General features: G+C 35.7%; 1 protein-coding gene across 1 annotated transcript in view; it reads right to left on the reverse strand.

The window, feature by feature from the left end:
- The window catches only part of LOC150099138 (tyrosine-protein phosphatase non-receptor type 13-like), a 470,034-nt gene that overhangs the window by 405,436 nt on the left and 44,351 nt on the right, over window positions 1-20,247 (reverse strand). Inside the window, exon 7 of the mRNA XM_090403679.1 lies at window positions 3,494-3,551. Coding sequence (XP_090259805.1) covers window positions 3,494-3,551 — 58 coding nt within the window. The remainder of the gene's footprint in view (window positions 1-3,493; window positions 3,552-20,247) is intronic.

Raw genomic sequence — 20,247 nt, forward strand, 5'->3', positions numbered from 1 at the left:
ACAACCCATAGTGGGCACCATATCAGTATATTAGTTCTGTCTGAGTTACAATTTGAACTGTTTCTAATAATTTACAGGAAATACCTGACTTACATAAATTTGAACTTAGACAAATAATCTTAAAAAATTTTACTTCACCTACCTATGTAATACACACACACCCTCTAATAGGAGTCTTATCAAGGCATGCACTTTGTTCAGTCTCCCTACAACAGTGACAGGCTATATTTTAGTGTTTCAGTGTTTGCATGTTATATGTATTTAGTATTTGTGCAGATTCCAATGCCCCACAACTCTTATAAGTCCAAAGAGAAATAGATGACATGCTAGCCCAGTGGTTGATATAACATTTTAGGGGACGATTCGGGGTCAGGGGATTGATAGAAAAATATAAGACATCATTGTACGGGTAATATTTAATTTGGTTAACTTGGATTACCTCCATCCTGAATGACAATGCAATTAAGAGTGAATCGTGGGAACAGTGACATGAATAGACCTATAAGATGGAGCAAGGTCATGAAAATAGTTACGGAGGCCAATCAAGTAGGCCAAATGGCGTATTTACCAATAAATGAATGTCGGTGGTTTCTGCTCAGCCGGTGCGGCGGAAGCGAGATTGCAACACGTGAGCGGTTGCTTATTTACTTATACTTACATATTCGATCCCAGTCTCATTTTTGTGCATCAGCATACAAGTGAACGTACATGGTTGAAGTACCTGGTTTCAGCCATGTTAATTCCATTTTAACAAAACAAAGAAATAAGCTACATATAGAATTCCGTGGTGATTTAAGGCTGAAACTTACTAATTTTGAACCCAACATTGCTAATCTTGATAAGAGTCACTAAGCACACCCTTCACATTGACAATCCTTTCTTTTAATGTTACACAGCGATCAGCATTCATTTTTGAAATTATGGATTCTACAACCGTGTTAGAATATTTTATTATCCCGACGTTTTGATATTTATTTTCTATATTCTTACCAAAGTCTTCCAATGACTTTTGTTTAGCTAGTTTTACACAGTGTTTAGCTTTCTTAGAGTTGTCTCTGTAATCTCTAAGAGCACAAGCTAACTTATTTGCTAGGAACTTTTGATATGCTTTCTTCTTTTCCTTCGCTGCCTCTTTAACTTCCTGTGTTCCCCCATGGAGTTTTTTCTATCCTTACAGACAACAACCTCACCACATGCCTCTCTGATTGAATCAATCAGCATTTTCTTCAGGACTTGCCACTGAAGCTCCAAGGTTTGGTTCCTGTTCTCAAACTCTTTCATTTTTTCTTCAATAATGTGTGTATTTTAGTCTACAGTTCACATCTGAAAGCAGCTCAACTTTTATTTGCTTTAAAACTTTCTTCCATGTTCTTCTTTTCAATGTGAAATTCAATTTTATTCTGCTCAAGACTAAATGGCGATCATTCCTAATTTGAAATTCTCTGTACACACTGTAGTATCCTGCACCAGTGAGAAAACATCACTCTCAACAATAACATAGTCAATGAGACTTTTCATATTTCTTGCCTCTGGTCTCCATGTGAATTTTTGCACATTTTTATGTTGGAAGATTATATTAGTAATAACCAGTTGATGTCATGAGTAGAAATCCAACAGGTATTTGACATTATTATTAGCTTTGCTCTTTTCTCCAAATTTTCCCAAAATATTTCGATATGTCTGACAATCATTTCTTACATTGCTATTCAGATCTCCAACAAGGACCAACTTTTCCTGTTTCACTATGTCAGTTGCTTTCTCTAAAGCTTCCAACCCAAAAATTCCTCCACTTCTACCTTAGTAGAAGTGGAGCAATTTTCTGTGAGACCACAGGCACAAATAAGTCTAATTGTCCAGTTACCCATTCTGATATTTGCCCACATCACTCTATTTGATATTCCCTTCTATTCAAGAAGGATTAGCCTCGTATTTAGTGTTGAATATGTGTGGCTACTCCTTTTTTTCCCTGATTGTTATTGCCTGAGTATAACATTTTGTATTTATTGCTTCGAAAGATCTCACCATTTCTTATCTTTTTTTTTGTTTCAGTCACTCCTATTATGTTGATCTGGCACTAATCCAATTCCTCTGCTAGTTCCATTTCTTTGCTATTCAGGCTTCTTATATTAATTGCATGAATACTGAACTCTGGTGATGTTGAGTTGGGATGTGTTTCAGGACCAGTAACTGACTTTTCACTGTTTGTTCTGGTTCCCTGGTGAAAACAGCAGGGGTCTTGTTTAACTGCATAAGGCCCCCCAGCTAGTATGGAATTCTGTCATGTTGTACCATCATTTTACATTGTTGTTTAAGCCAATAAGAATACAATTTGGCAGACTGGTTGGCCAAGTGGTTAGTATATCCACTCTCCTCTCAAAAGGCTGCAGGGTTCGAATCCTGCTGTGGGCATGGATGTCTGTGAATGTCTATGAAAATAGTGGTGGTGGTGGGTTGGTAGATGCTGTTGGTATAGTTACGGTTCACTGTAGTTAGTGGACTGAGTGGAGACAGAGAGTTATAGAGTAGGTACCCTCCCTTGATGAGTCTTTGGACTCCCTGGAGGTTTCACGTAATAATAATAAATCCCATATTGCCAGCCCATCCTTGTTTGTTCAGTATCCAGGTAGATACCTAACAGGTTGCACCATGAGAAGGTGAAGATTAGACATTAGGTCAGAAGTCCTGGTCATTTCTCTGCATTCCTTTAATGACTATGTGGAGATCCCTTGCAGTTATATAGCTTTGACCTTTAGCACCCCTTTTATGATGATTGCAATTAACAGAAATAACCATTAAAACACGTAAATGCACTAAAGCATATTCATATACTGTAAACATATAAGTAATAGTGTGTTTAATGGGTGATGGGATTAAATCAAACTTATATAAAATTTGAGTTATGCAAAGTTTACATAACGTAACTCTTGGGGACTGCCTGTGTGCTTGTCACAGTTATAATTTGTGTTCTAAAGATGTTGGGTAGAAGATCAGTGAAACATTAGTAAGTTCAATAAATTAATTTATTTGTTACTCTATTGGTGTTTATACTGTGAAGTGCTATTACAAACCATTTTTTAACTTTTGATTTGTTTCCTTTAATTGATACAGTAAAGCTCTCTTGTTATTTAACTTACATCTATAAAAAATATCCCAAAAAAAGTGAAACTAGTAGAGAAATATAGCACTAATAAAGTTTTTTTTCATCTCTCAAAATTATGTGGTCTTTATACTAGAACACACTGAAACGGTTTATACCAAAGAAAATGGAACGTTCTTTATATATGTGCTATATACAGCATTGACAGTCATTTTTTCTTACTGTTAATGCTGAAGCATTAGCAATAAGAACTATTCCATCGGTTCCTTAGTATAATGGAAATAAAACAAAAATGCCAAGTTACTTGGTCACAACAAACCAGTGAGCCTGATACATTAATGGATGCTGAGGCAAATGTTTCTTAAGCAATTTTAAATATTGAAATCCATTACTTACCACTTCTGAATGAATATTCATCATCTGGAGAAACATCTTTCTTTTCCATGCTATCAATCTAAATAAATTATCAAGAAAAATCATGACACTGTAATGTTTTATATTATGCTTATATAAAAAAGTTAACAAAATTAGATCAGACATTATCTTATTTTACTTATCTTTTGCAATTTATTTATCTTCTTAGATAGCTGAGAATGGCTTCTAATAAATATGATCAATGGTAATGTTCATGTGGTTTACAAAGTAGTGTCGTGAGTGAACATAGCAGTAGAATTGAAGTGTGTTAAAAAAAAAGTGTTTTTAAATAGCATATAGTGTAGTTTTTTATCGTAAATTGTGCTGGATTTTTTTTCAGTCTGGATACAAGTGCCCTTGTTGTTGGAATTTTTGTTTGTTTATAACTGTGTTTTGCTATTTGTATGTTTTTACTGCTTCTGCTTCAGAAAATGGCATCTGTAAAGAAGCACACATCAGTGGCACAGAAAGCTTTGGCTCGGCATAAAGATCAAGTTCTGCCTTGAATTTTTCTCAGTGGATGCATTGTGAAAATTGCTTCATGTATGCACTGAAAAATGTGAAAAATTTGTGGACTGCTAGGATAAACAAAAAGAAGGAAAGCATTAATGTATGTATGTGAAAAGTGTGTTGATAGATTAGAGCAATTAGAAATGGGAACAAGAGTCAGGACCATAGAAGAAGAGCTCAGGCAAGAGTTAAGAGGAGATTTGCTGATGAGAATGAGAATTAGTACTATGAAGAAAGAGTCAAAAGATAACTGTATATCATTGTATAGGAAGGACTCGATCATTAGAGGTGAGAAGTGCACAAAACATTCTTCTCTGGTGCAATGCAGAGAAGGAAAGAGTAGGCATCAAAATTAGTAGTAGTAGTTGTGGGCACAAAGAGACTTAGTTGGTGTAAAAAAGAATATTGATAGAGACTTCAGGAAACTGTTAGCTGGTAAAGGATAACAGTTGTTGGAAAAGTTGTATGTTGCCCAGATATGACAATAGTGAAGTGAGGAGGATAACAGAGATAATGAATAGTATGATGGCTGAGTTCACTAAGGGGATTCAAGTTTGTAAATGTATGGAGTGAATTTGAAGGAAAGTTGGAATGGTTTTTAAAGTTGATGGATTGCATTTGAATGGGTTTCGTGTTGAGCATTTCGAAATGCTATTGTTTTCTGAGAAGGCACAGAGTTAACAAGATAATGAAATAAATGATCAGAGTCTATTTGTGAAGCAGAATAGCACAACTAAACAGATTGTATGACAGGAATAAGATGGATATGAAGCTGAAGATTTGGTTGCAGCAGCACAGGGTGATGGAATGCATAAAGATGAGGATGAGACAGGTAGGAATGGAAATCAGAGTCAGGATCAGGAAAAACAGGAGTGTTCAGACAGAAGAGAGAGAGGTTTAGTATAGCAACTAGAATAGAGAATGTTGGTGCTGGCAGAATGGCCTCAAAGACACAGTGATCGTTATGTTTGTACACAAATGTAAGGAGCATTCCAAATAAGAGAGCTGAGTTTGTTGCATTGATTGAGTCAGTATGCCCAAATATAACTGGAATAAGTGAAACTTAGTTGTCTGAGGAGAATGTGATGTCAGGAATAGAAATGGAAGGATAGGAATGTGAAAAGAAGAAGGGGGAAGTGCTGTTAATGATTGAAGGAATTGTGTATTTCTGTGTGGCATGAAGTTGAAATTAACAGGCTAGTACATCTGATAGGATGCTGTTATAGGCCAGAGAATGTAGAGAACACTGACTATGAAATATTTAGGAAAATTGGTTGGACTTGTAAAAAAAAAAAAAGTGATCCTGATAGGAGAATTTAATTACAAAAATATACAACGGAAGGAGGAGACAGTATATACAGGAACAAGAAGAGTAAGTTTGTTGAATTTCTGAGTAACTAAAGGCTTTCATGTTTTGGATTTGGTGATAACTTCACAAGATGGAGTTGTTGGCGAGATATTAATACTGTTACCAGTTGGTGAGGGTGATTATGAGGTACTTGTTTGGGAAGTGGTGAAACAAGAAAAGGTTACTGTTAAAAATGGATATATGTGGAAGTATAAGGTAGGTGATTATGAGAAGCTTATTAAGAGATTAATAAGTTTATAAATTTCCTTATAAATTTCCACGAACTGTCAACATCTTTTACTGCATACTCATCAACATGTTGGGTAGATGAGTGTGCAGTAAAAGATGTTGACAGTTCATGGAAATTCATAAGGCAGCATCTGACACAAGCAATGTATAACTGTAAACTAAAGTTAAGCGGGTAAATAGAGTAGGAGTGAATGGATGAACAGTGCAATCAAGCAAGCTGTGCTGGAAAAAGAAAAGGAGGAAGTACAAGACAGTTGGTGATGATCAGATCCATGAAGAGTATAAAGCGCAGGCTAGGAAAAGTGATGAGCATGGTAAAGAAAGAAAAGGTGCAGTACAAGAGGAGACTGGCTAGTCAGTCCAAGGTTAATTCAAGGGAATTTTTCTGCTATATCGCAAGCAGAAGAAAGAATAATTATGGCAGGTTGACATTGGTGGATAGTCATGGCAGCAGAGTGACCACTGCAAATAATTAGTGGAATTATTGAATGAGCATTTTATCAGTGTATATCGTATTGGTGTAACTGATGCTGTGCAATATATATATACAGAAGGGAGGCAAGTATTAGGAGAATTGGAAGTGAAAGAAACAGAGGTGTATCAGATGTTTATTGGGTTAGATGTTAATAAAGCTGTGGGAATGGATGACATATCACCATTTATTTTTAAGGAATGTGCGCAACAGTTAGCCATGCTCTTACCTGGTTGATTAATGAAAGTCTTGCAGTGTGTAGGGTTCCTACCCACTGCATTCTTTCCTAAGGAGTAGAAAGAAGGCAAAATAGTACCATTCCATAAGCATGGTTCTAGGCAGAAGTTTTCAATAATAGACCAGTCTGTATAACTGCAGTTATAGCAAAGATGTTGGAGAGATTGGTAATGAATAGAATACAGGATTGGGTTGATGGATATAGCATTCTTTATGATGATCAGTAAGGGTAACCAGTGGAATCCCCAGGGTTCTGTTCTTAGGCTGCTGTTGTTTAACTTTTTTTGTAAATGATATATCACATGGACTGACTGGGGATCTTCAGTTGTTTGTAGATGCAAGTTGGGGAGAATTATAAGTGGCAATGTTAATGTTAAATCCCTTCAGGAAGATTGGAATAGACTTTTGACTTGGATAAAGGAGTGGGGTTGTAGTTTTAATATTAGTAAGTGCAAGGTTTGCATTTTGGAGTAGAAATATAAGGCAGTGTACTATACTGATGGTGCAGTACTGCAAGAAGTGGATGAAATTCAAGATTTGGGAGTGATGGGTGGCAGTAGACTGAAGTTTAGAGTGCATATTGCGAGTGTTGCAAAGACTACATGTCATAGTGCTGCCAGGATAAGAAGTACGCAAACATGCAGGAATAAGGAAGTGTTGTGCCAATGTATAAAGCACTGGTCAGACCACACTTGGACTATTGTGCTCAAATTTGGTTACCTGGTTTTCAGTGTGATGTGGAAACATTGGATACATTCCAATATCAGGACTGTGGAATGCTGGCTATGGAGAAAGGTTGAAGGTTGAAAAGGTTGAAGAAATATGGATTGCAGAGTTTGGTAGATAGGAGAAAAAGAGATAATAGGAGAGACGTTTAAGTTAGTGAGAGGATTTTATTGGATTAATCCAGAGGGGATTATAAAAAGGGTAGCAGGCGAGAGGGGAATCAGAGGCCCTCCCTGGAAGTTACTTAAGAGTGTTGTGAAGAGGGGTGTGAGGAGTAGATTTTTTTACATAGATCACTGCCAGTGAATGTAATGCATTACCAGAATTTGTTGTTAATGCAAGAAGTGTATCATAAATATGTTGTAAATTGAATGAACCTCATATGATGAGTCTACTGAATGCATGGAGGCTATAATAATAATAATAAGTTTGGTTCATGGACACAAAAACGAAATTTCATTGTTCTTGTTTATGCCATCCTCATCCACAAAAGAAATGAAAACCTATAGTACATATATATATATGTGGTTTTATGCCATGTAAAACAAGGCATAAAACCAGCAGGTTCCTTCCAAGAAAATCAAAATCACTTATGAGAGTTAATTCAACTTATTAGTGAGGGGCAATACCAAAAAGACATCAACAACATATTTATTTAGACTCTTGGTGTCCAACTCAATTAGCCACACATGATGTAAAGGAAGGATTCATGATGAACTGGTACTTCTAGTGTTGCATATGTAAATATATATTAAAAAATATTTTGCATTAAAAAAATTCTTTAATAAAAATAATACACTTATGATATATTTGTAGGTCTACCAATGTCACCAATCGAGTGGTGTCATTTTGAATGTTCAACCAAGAAAACTTCCACTCTCTGCTTTCCACATTTGCACATTGTTCCTACTCTATTGTTATAAAATATTATGTTGCAAAAAAACCTTTAATTATTATTTAAATCTCTTGATTTCAAAGTCAAAATCACCAATTATCACATTAATGACAATAAATATTAAATATAAGTATGATTTTCTTTATTAAAAAAAAGTGTAACAATATTACAAATTAAAATATATATATGAATGGAATACTGTCCTACTACAGCCAAACAGGCAGTATCAGAATATCTGAATACAAGGACTACATCAAGTTCCACCAATACAGCCACTCAGGACTTGCTGACCATGCTTTGGACACCCACAACAGGATATGCGGAAAGGCCACCTTATTATACTGCAGCAAATACAAATATGAAAGGCTATTCCTCAAAACTGTCTCAGTCCTGAAAAACTTTCCAAATCTCAACAAATTTCAGTGCCTGAGACCGTCCCAAATTTGGGAAGCATTCATCCTAAGATCTTCAGCCCAGGCCAAGACTACCTAATTTAGCCCCACTCTCTAGGTCTGACTTTGGTTGCCTTTCTTCAGCCTCATCTGCCCAGTATTAGTGCCTACACGCACATATCATTGCTTTTTTGTGATCCCTGATGATGGCAATGTAATGTTGCTAAAATATAGGAAAGTATTAATTAAAGTCTTTTATAATTAATATTTTAGTATACATCATTGTTTCCCGAAAAATAATAGTCACGAGTAACCAATGTATAAGTCTATCTACCAAAATAGATATATGTAGTTTTTATAATATGCATACAATTTAATTTACAATATAATTTAATTTTTATTGCAACAATTACAATCTTGATATTCACTCATATAAAAATCACACCTCTCTTTCAAAAACGAAATAATCTGATATTTGATTACACATAGCAAATGCATGTCATGACAGAAACTATTGTGGTGAATATAAAAAAAAAAAAAAACTGATTTAGACATATAGATACAGAATAACAAATATATTCTAGGTGTTAGATCTTGAATGAGAACCTTTTCATCAAAAGGATCATTCATTCAAGATTTAACAAGAATACAATACTGACCAAGAAATGTAATTTTTGTCATATAGTACTATCATATCCTGTACACCCCTTGAGGGTACATGGCAGGAATTTGATGATGATGATGAAATACTTGTACTATTAGTGAAGAAAACAAATTGTAAAAAGAGAACATATTTGAATTACCTTAAAGGAAGTAATAAGGAGGAGAAATTTGTCTCTAAATAGAAATTTTGTTTAAAAGCATTAGTGATTAAAATATACGCTATGCAAAATGTCAAAATGCTAACAAAGGTCACATGCGAGTTACCTACAATAGCGTAACGCCCGAGGCGAAAGCATTCGCAGAAAGCGAATCGAACTCGTGTTCCATGAAAAGAGCGTTCTTCAAGGAGAAGTGTTGAGACGTAACAATGTAAGGGTGAATAGGAAGGCGGCATGAGAAAGTTCTGTAACCAAAAGAGGGCACAACGAGAGAGAGAAAATAAATGTGGGTTCACGCGGGTTTGAACGCCCAGTTTTTTTCTGTTCCCGTTAGGAGCTATGACGCTGATGAGTGGAAGGAAGCTTTACGATGACCAACGGCAGGCCTTTCCCCGTTGCTGACTGACGAGTATCAGACGAGCTGCACGCGAGATGACAGCGTCCACCAATTCAGGCCATCGGTAAAGGTTTTTACCGGGACGAGACAGCGGAAGGTTCCCTCTGGCAGACGGTCAGGCTAATGACAATGACCAGCGAGACGAGCATTTGCCAAGCAGAGTGCAGGAAATGGCTATATGTGATGAGCATGTGACCTGCTGAAGCAGAAAGGTATCTAAAGACAAAGGACGGATGAAAGGGACACAGTAACCTCAAGTGGCAGTTGTAATGTACAGAAATTTCTTATTCAATTAACAATTAGCTTTAGAGGAAAAGCGTGAATGAGAATTAAGTTGGAAAGGAAGATGGACAATTATTTAGAGAACTTTTGAGTGATTAATGTGCTGAGTGATTTGTTAGTTCCATTGGACTGGTAGTCTGAAGATTAAAGATTTTGTGTGAGACCTAATTAATGTGGAGGGGGCCTATGTGGGCAATTGAAGTTAGGAATTATGAATTTGTATTTTATGCTAAGTGTGTATTTATTTATTTAACCTAAGGATATGAGTTGTATGTTCATTAATTAGAGTGTTCTTTCATTGTTTGTCAATCGATTTAATAATGATAATGTGATATGCTTTTGATATGTTTAAACCTATTTGTAAACTCATTAGATTCTTAATAAACATGTTTTGCTATGTAAGCCTGAGCATGAGACTAATTTTACCACTCATAAAAGTTTGAACCTATGCATAAGGGGAAGATAAGGGAATTTTAGAGTAATAAGGCCATGACTGCAAGCTAAGATTTCTACAGATGCTTTAAACCTTTAACAAGATTAGGTAGCTCTAGAACTCTGGAAGGTTTCTCTAAGGCAAGAATTCTTCTGTGCTAGAACTCTGACTGGCGCAGCTTAAACAAACAAATTTTGTCAGAGTTCGAAAAGGAAACGATCCCAGAGATAGATTAGAGATCTCACTCTTAGTTGGCATAAAAGGGAATAATAGAAGTATAGTTTATAAGAAAAATCAACAACATAACACTAGGACTTGAGTTTGTGGAATGTCATTTGGATTGAGTGAGAATGGTTAGCAACAATGAGTTAAATTCTTTTAATGCAAGGGTTTGATGGACATATTTAGGGTAGTACTTTTGCTGTGTAAATAGACTTCATGGAGATCATTATGTTACAATAATACTAAATATTTATTTATATATCAATCCAATTAACTGTATTTTTTTTTTTACATTAAATTTGCCATCATGTAAATAATAAAGGTAGAATGAAAAAGTAATGTTGGTTTTTGAAATAGAAGCAGAAATACTTTATCAGTTCCTGATATGTATCCTCATGGGGATATAGAGGAAGACTTACTGTATATAATTTCTATTTTATATATATTAAAGGAAATTTCAGATGCCAAAGCTCAATCTTCTACATACACAGGAGACTGAGAACTGGACACCTTTATCCTGGATATATTTTTATCAGCACTAAACCCAGAGTTCGAAAGCATTTTGGAAAAATTAATACATGGTCATGATTCTATATCCCCATGAGGATACATATTAGGAACTGATAAAGTATTTCTGCTTTTATTCAAAAACCAACATTACTTTTCATTCTACCTTTGTATTTATATGACAGCAAATTTATTGTAAAAAAAAAAATACAGTTCATTGGATTGGTATATAAATAAATATTTATTATTACTGTAACATAATGATCTCCATGAAGTCTATTGACACAGCAAAAGTACTTTCGAATCAGTCTTTAAGTATCTAATGTTAAAGTGATGTCCATATCATCATCATAATTGCCCATGGGTGGTCTAATGCCTATTGGTGTCTGATGCTTGTTTCACCATTATTTGTCATTTCTCTGGTCCATTGCCAGGTGATTCAAATACTGCAAACTATTTCCACACCACTCTTGCCTTGGCCATCCTGTTCTTGTTTGTACTGATCACTGTAGCAAGCATCAATATTTTGATCTTTCTTTCTACTGTTATCCATTCTGCAGATATCTAAAAGATGTCATATAGGTAACCAAAAATAAAAGTAAAAGGGAGCTAAGTTCAGACTGCAAGCTGTCTGAACTTAGACATCAAACTGTCCATGAAATTTCATGGACAGTTTGATGAGGAATATGCAGCCTAGCATTATTATAAAGTAAAATCATGATGATTTCAGATTAGCTCTTTTCTTGGTAGGGATTTTTTTTTTTTTTTTTTTTACTTCAAAATCTCACAATACTTATCGTCGTTGAGAGTATAACCTACATTTAAAAACTGTCAAAATACAAAAATAATAGGAACAGGTTCAATTCATAGATCTTTTTTAATCACACATGTATATTATGTACATGTGTGATGTGCCTAATGTTATACAATACACACAATACACCTAATGATATATAATATATATATATAATGTATATTGTTGTGTAAAACTTAAAGGTGAATGCTGGCATAACAGAGGTTTAAGAATAGAGTTAACGAGGTGATTGTATTGGCTAGCACAAATGATTTGAAAGGTGAGAAATATGCAATGAGAGAAGATATGAAAAAGCTGTTAATGGAAGCAAAAATGATGAGCAAGAAAGTAAAGATTGTGTCTTCTGCCTCAGTATGACAGGACAGAACTGCCACAATTGCCAACAAGTCAATGAGAAGATTGTGCAGGATGAATAGTGTGCAGTTTACTTATGTATAGAGTGAGTTTGATGAACAAAAGGACTTGTATATGCCTGATAGACATTTGAATGGTTTTGGAGTTAGATGTTTAAGAAAGTCTTGGTCTTGTTTAGTGAGAGTGTGGTAGTGCAAAACCAGGGAAACTAGAGATATTAAAGAGGATGAAATCTAGCATGTGTCTGGCCACCTCTGTGATAAATGAGTATGGGTACAGTAATAGTTATGGAATGCCGAACAAGATTTCACAGGTCTCCAATTTAAATGGGCTCGTAATGACATTACAAGGGTAACTATAGGCACAAAGGGACAATGAAATGCATGTACACAAATACAAGAAGTATGAGGAATAAAGGTGAGGAATTTTTGGCATTGGTAAATTCAACTTGCCAAAAACTATAGGCATCACTGAGACCTAGTTGACTAAAAATGATATAGTTACAGGGATAGAATGTAAAGGGTATTGTATTTTCAGGGAGGATAGAAGGAACAGGACAGGGGGTGAGGCATTGCTGATGATAGCTGCAGAATTACAACTAACAAAATTAGAAGTTAAAGAGGATATTAGATCTGAGAGAGATGGTTCATTTGAGGGTGTCTGGTGTGAGATAAAGGCAAATAGGAGAAAATATATTGTCGATCACTGCTATAGACTGGGGGGGGTCACAGGAAGATGTAAATGATATTTATCGGCAAATCAACACGAGTGTAGGTCAAACAATTATTATTGGAGACTAACTGTGGGAGCATTGACTGCAGGAAGGGAAGTGGGGGCATGTCAAGATAGAAGTGGATTTATACAGCTAAGGGATAATTACTGAAATCTCTCTATAATATGAAACAACATTATAGAGAGGAGAAAGGGTTTGAAATTGTTGTATCTGATAATAGCATCAGAAGATGTATCCATAACCAAGGTGACACTCTGCCTCCAGTTGGAGAGAGTGACCATGCAGTGTTATTCAGGGAAGTTAACAAACGCGTGGAGTTCTCTGTCAAGAAGTGGTTTATGTTCAGTTATAAGGCTGGTAATTATGAGACTCTGGAGTCATCTTGGAATAGTGCCATAGCTTGAGAAGCTACAAAAAGAATGTCAGCAGTGCATGGCAAATGGTCAGAAATTGCTTGAGGCTAACAGTATCAGACTGCATACCCAAGGTCAGGAGGATAAACCAAGTTAGAATTAAGTGGATGAGTAGGGATATAAAGCAAGAGCTGCAAAAAAAAAAAAGAAAACACTGTGGAAGAATATAAAGAAAAAATGATGAGAGGATGAGTATGATAATAAGGAAGGCCAAATCAGATTATGAGAGAAACATGTCAAAGTAAATCCAAAAGAGTTTTTCGTTATGTAGCAAGTAAGATGAAAAATGACTATGGTAGAATGATTTTAAACAATGCTCATGGTAGGAAGGTGACTGAACAAAAAAAGAAATAGTTGAGTTGCTGAGTGATCATTTTGCAAAGATGTATCATCCAGGTGGTGATTTTACAGTTGCTGATGATACAGATGTTACAGAGATGCACGTCAACATTGAGGAAGATGAATAGGAGGTGTTCAGCATATTAAAAAATATGAATGTGAACACAGCAATGGGGCTGGTTAGCATATCAGCCTATGTTCTACATGATGTAAGAGATGTGCAAGAGAAATGGCATTGCCTGACAAAGTTGTTCAATCTGAGTCTCAGCTCTGGCAGGGTTCCAAGGGAGTGGAAAGAGGGTATGATAATACCATTGGATAAAGGTGGCTCCAAGACAGAGATAACAATTACAGACCAATTAACAAATCAGGAATGGTTGTTAAAGTATCGGAAAAGTTGAAGAAAGTTAAAAACAAAACAGTGGGTGGATAGGGATGCGATACGCTATAGTGGGCAACATGGCTTTGTAAAAGGTAGGTCCTGTCTTAGTAACTTATTCACATTTTATAATAAAGTGACAGCAGAATTGGACTAAGGTAATGGCTACATCATGATACTGCTCAACTTTGCAAAGGCATTTGACAGAATACTACATGGAAAACTATAAAAAAAAAAACTGGAGAGGATGGGAATGGATATGATGCTAGTAGCATGGCTGTCGGACGGACACCAGAGAGTTGTACATGGTGGAGTGGAGTCTAGGAGAATGGTGGTGACTAGTGGAGTACATCAGGGTTCGGTACTAGGGCCACTACTCTTTAATTTGTATATCAATGACATATGGAAAGATTTAAGAGGGGATATTCAGTTGTTTGCTGATGATGCAAAGATGGGGAGAGCATCAGTTAATAAAGGTGATGTAGATATCCTGCAGGATGATTTAAATAAATTGGCATTGTGGGCATAGGATGATGATTGTCAATTTAACGTTGCAAAATGTAATCACTTTATGTTATGCTGGCAACAAGTTAAGACAGATAGCCTGATTATTAAAATCCTTCAACATCAGAGCAGTCTTCAGGCCTGTTAACACCTGACAAAGCTTTCTACATTCCTCTAAAGGCAGCATTCTGTTTTATAACCACCCAGAGGTATACAAGATCCCTTGTTTTTGCTGAAAAGTGTACATGGGCCAAAGTGGGAAAAGTTTTGAAATCTGCAAAAAAAAAAAAAAAAAAAAAAAAAGCAGTTGAAACCAATGTTGAAATTGAGGGAGAAAACAAAAGAGTTGTCTAGTTGCACACCACACAGATGGCCAAGCTTCACTGTAAACTGGCCATCTGCCACCATGCCTTACTTAGAGGAAAACACATTCTCAATATACATGACTGACTGTTCATTATCTTTCAATTTGTAAAATAATGATGTTAGAAGTACTTTAAATCTTTTTGTATGCACCTTGTAACTTTTCCTGAAAATGAAGAGATGTTTCCTTTTATTGACTGATGAAAACCATTGATAAATATTTAAAATTGTTCGTCATCTTCAGGAACTGAAGAAGTTTTGCATTAACTTGAAACAGTGGCCAGTTAATTGTGAATTAATTTTGCAGTTAATATCAGACTAACTAATACAATATAAGCATTATAATAAAAGAAGTAGTAATTATAAATTTACATTCTTTTATGCTCAAACTGCTGAGGGAAGTAGTAGTAGCTCTTTTTAAGCAGATATCTCATGATGTCTGCTTTTGTTGCTGTAGAATACTCTCTTTCCCCACCTTATGTCTTTTCTTTACTCAAGTTACTTTTATTTGTCTTTATGATTTGATTTTTTTTTTCTTTGAATTTTGGGTAATTCAAATTTTGAGTAATTTTAAAGAAATAACTACTGCTTGTAATTTTAGTCATTGAATATTGCATAATAATTATCTGGGTTTGGAGGGAGGGAGGCTAACAAAATGAAATATGCAGTTCGATATTGTTATAGATTACGAACTGTATATATAGCTTAGCTTAATGAACACAAAATGAGTAATCATTATGAATGATTTAACTAAGATAACATAGAAATGAAGAAGTGTGTGAGGGTGAGGGATTTGATAGATCTTCTTCTACCCGATGTAGAGGTATTACAAAGAATATGCTGATTCTTTTTATCTCTATCATCTTTCCATCCTACTCTTCTATCTTTCAGTGTGTTTTGCATGTTCCTCCTCCATATCTGTTTAGATTTTTCTTTGAGTCTTTTCTCTTGCAGGTTTTCTTTGGATATCTCTCATTTTTCATTTTATGAGCATGGTAAAACCATCTGAGTTGAGTTCCCTGGATAATTGTTTTTAGTGATTCTACTCCTAAACTTTTTTTATGGCATATCTTATCTCTTGTGATTTTGTCTTCTATCTCTCTGAGAGATCTCATTTTTATGGTTTGCAGTTAGCTGAAATTTAAAAGACAGAACAAGATTGTTAATTTTTAATGACACGAGACATACACTAAGTACAGTATAGTACACAGAGACGTGATGGGGGGGGGGGGGGTTTACTGCTTATAACTAATTTAGACACTCTCAAATTTTAGTTAAAGAAAGACAGTCATTTATGGATCAGATTTGGGTGATGTTTTAGCACTCTGGCACTCTCTTTGAACAAACACTCAAATCTACAGCAGCACCAGCAGAGTAAATGAGCATTAGGCCAGGAGATTCTGTGACCAGTGTCAATATGCTAAACCAGACTTCTTAGACTTACAGTATTATTACAGACGATACAGGATTGGTGTTCTGTATGAAAATAGGATGTTCTATTTGTTCACAATAAAAGAGATGGCAATTACAAGGAAACTTGGTAGATGTTTGGATAGTGATAGAAGAGGCTGTTTATTCTTAGTGGAAGGTAACCAAAATAAGAGTTTGTTGATAGGAAAAAAATGTGGGTACTAGGTTATATTTCTTAAGAATCTTAAAAATTGGTTCAGTGATTCAAGCAACATAGGAACTCTCTGTACAGGTTCAGAGTTTTGAGGAGTAGACACATATGAGTCAAAAATGTACTGAATCTTCCATGGGGAGAAGCCATTCTGAACTCTAGACCAAACTGTTTTGACTAATATTAATGGCCCTGAAAACTATAGGTTATCATGGCCACAACTGCATATACACAGACCGGCTTATAATTCAAAGCCCTAGTCTTATCACCTCCCTTATAAATTGGAACAATTTTACCCTCTTAAAATTATAATTTTAAAAAATATTATAAAAAAATAATATTATAAAATATTACATTTTATAATATTTTCTAAAAACAGTCATTTCATTTATTTTATAAATGAAAATGAAGTAAAGCATGGACAATAACAGAAGGAAATAAGAAAAGAATCACATAGCAGAAATGAAATATATGAGACTAGCAGGTTACATTATACAATACAGATAAAAAAGCAAAATGAAGACATTGAAGGAATTAAATCAGATATCAGGAATATGATAAATTACAGACCAAAGGGTTGACGAAACAGAGGCAGACTGGCGAAATGCTTGGCTCAGATTCATGAAAGGAAGAAATTGAAGCCACTGACTTCTCACTACTTTTCAGCTTACTCTAATAATAGTGCAAAATCTTTCTCTTAACATATTACAATTATACCTCAAAATAAGTACTGAACCAGCAACATACTTTAGAAAGACCTAAATTGCACAGGCCTCAAGAGCATCTGGATCCTTCATTTGCAATGATTACACTTTCCATCATTTTGGGCATCTTCTCTATTTGTGATGAGTTGGATATTTCAGATCGCTCTTCCGTCACAGTGATAATTTCTGCAAGTACCACTGCTGGATGCACTCGTATGGCCTGCACTTGTGTGTGGCTTTGTGGCCACACAGACTGCATAGCTCTTTATGTAGTCACCTACTACTAACCTGTACCCAATGTACATTCTCCAAACTGTGACTGATTATTTAAACAGGAAACTGTTGAGATTTTTATCCCAGCCTTTCAAGCATTCACTGATTTCTTGGTGTTAGTTTCCTGGTCTTCCTGTGATAACATTGCCTGCAGAATGATATAATTTAGATGATGCTCTCTTTTCCCAATATCATGAACAGACAGGACACTGACAGTTTTCTATGATAATACATTATTTCAAAGTGCATAAGTCTCTTCTTCACAAGCCACAGATGAATAGCCATTATAACGGTATATCCATTTTCATTATATAACAGCATGGGCACAACGTGACAGCAGAATATATTATTATTATCACTACTACTATTATATGGGTATCTCCATTGAGTCAGAAGACTCATACCTATAGTGTCTCTCCTTAAACACACTCACCTTCAGTGTACTTACAACCACCTCTGGCAATCCATTTCATTCATTCACCACTCTCTAAGCAAAACATCTAGCCCACACATCTTTACTAACCACATTCTTACACAATTCGAAGGGGTGACCACTAGCTCTCTCTATCTCCAATGCATCATGTACTAAAAATGTCTTTTCTGCCAATCTTATAGAACTCCTTTAGTAACTTATAGGTTTTTATCATGTTCTCTATTATCTGCATATCAACTAAATTTTGTAACTCACAAACCTTCAATCCATCCTCATAAGTAGCATTCCACAGACATATTAGCTTAGTCACTTGTCTCTAGCTCCTCTCCACCACAACTTGCTTCCCAAGAAATTCAGGTGACCAAATCTGTGCACAGTAAAGATGTGACAAAATCATAGCCTTATAAAAAGGAAAAATAACCTGCCTATCTTTACTTGTTAGTGTGTTTTTCAATATCTTAGTAATTCATTGAGCTAATTGACTAACTTGCAATATGCCCTCTACCTTCAACTCTCTGTCTACCATTATTCCCAAATCTCTAGCTTCTTCAATTTCCTGTAATCCAGTATCATCAATGTGATAAACAGTAGGTAATCCTTTCAACCCAAAATGCATAACCTTACCTTTTGCAAGATTAAATTAACAATCATTACATTTGCCCACAATGCCAATTTATTTAAATCAACCTGCATGATATCTACATCACCGCAATCAACTGTTGGCCTCTTGAATTTCGCATCATCAGCAAAGAAGTGAATATCTCCCCAGCTTAAATCATTTCTCTATATCATTAATATACAATTAAAGAGTAGTGGCCTAGTATAGGGCCTTGAGAAACTTCACAATCCACCTCTATTCTTCTAGATTCATTCCACCATGTGCTACTCTTGGTGTCTGTCTATCTATCAGTCATCCCCCATCCATGATACCTTCATATCCATTGTGATCTGTTCCAACTTCTGTAATAGTTTTCCATGCAGTACTATGTCAAATGGCTTTGCAAAGTCTAGAAGTATTATGGTATAGCCATTTTCCTTATCTCATTCTGCTGTTACTCTATTATAAAATATGAGCGAATTACTAATGCAGGACCTACCTTTTACAAAACCATGCTGCACACTCTAGAGCAGGGGTCTTCAATGCACGGCCGTGGACCACGTGTGGCCCGTGGAGCTCTTTGCCGTGATCCGCCGGCCATTTTGAAAAAATAACTACTTAACATTAAAACGCAATTAAATAAAAAATAATTTCAATGAAGCACATGGGCCACTAAGCTATACTGCGGTATTTAGAATTGTAAGATGCTTTCCAAATTCACAAGGAATGCTGTGCATTTCTTTACATAAAGTCGTGAACAGTGTGATATCTGTCTATAAGCACACGCAGGTTCGTCATGTCAGCCATAACCTATTGTGGTTTTATATTGGCAGACTTTTTTCATCAGTGAGACATATTCAGTGGATAATAACTGTTACACGGCCATTTTGGATCATTTTTTGGGCTCACCTTCCATCATTATGGTGTCTATGAGTAAAAAGCATATCAAGCGATTCTTGTCGGGGTTTTTAATGAAAAGTGAACCAATTTGTACTTTTTCGTGCTGATCGATGATATGCCAGTCTATTTAATTTGTCGTGAGTCAGTGTCAAAAGAATGCAATATAAAATGACACTATGAGACAAAGCATGAGTCCAATTTCAATCACTTCAAGGGCAGCTTCGTGTGGACAAAATCTACCATCTTCAAATTGATTTAAAATGCCAGCAGGGTATGTTTAAAAGGCAGAGGGAAGAGAGCAAAGCGTGCATCAAAATAAGTAATGTAATAGCTGAAAAAATTGCTAAAAAATCAAAAGCCTTCTTGGACGGCAAGTTTGTGAAAGATTGTCTCATCGCTGCTGGGAATATTCTGTGCCCAAATAATAAGGAAATGTTTAAAAAACCAAGTTTGCCTGGGGTAATAACTGTAGCACGACGTATCGAAGAACTTGCCATTGATATTGAAGGAACTTTAAAAAAACGGTCGTCCGAATTTATGTCATATTCACTTGCTTTAGATGAGAGCACATATGTGAAGGATACAGCACAACTAGCTATCTTTGTTCGTGGCACTGATCAACAATTGACAATGTGACAGAAGAACTGCTAGCGCTCATACCTATGTAGAGAACAACGAAAGGCACTGATATTCTTGAAGCCACCAAGAAAATGCTCCAGCGTTTCAACCTCAGCTTAACCAACCTCGAGGGTGTGGTAACTGATGGTGCCCCTGCTATGGTGGGAAAGAACAAATGGTTTGTTGCACTGCTACAGAA

The sequence above is a fragment of the Typopeltis vanoorti genome, chromosome 14 (genome assembly GCF_054136105.1).
Source record: "Typopeltis vanoorti isolate ZY-2024b chromosome 14, IOZ_Tvanoo_1.0, whole genome shotgun sequence".
Taxonomy (NCBI): Eukaryota; Metazoa; Arthropoda; class Arachnida; order Uropygi; family Thelyphonidae; genus Typopeltis; species Typopeltis vanoorti.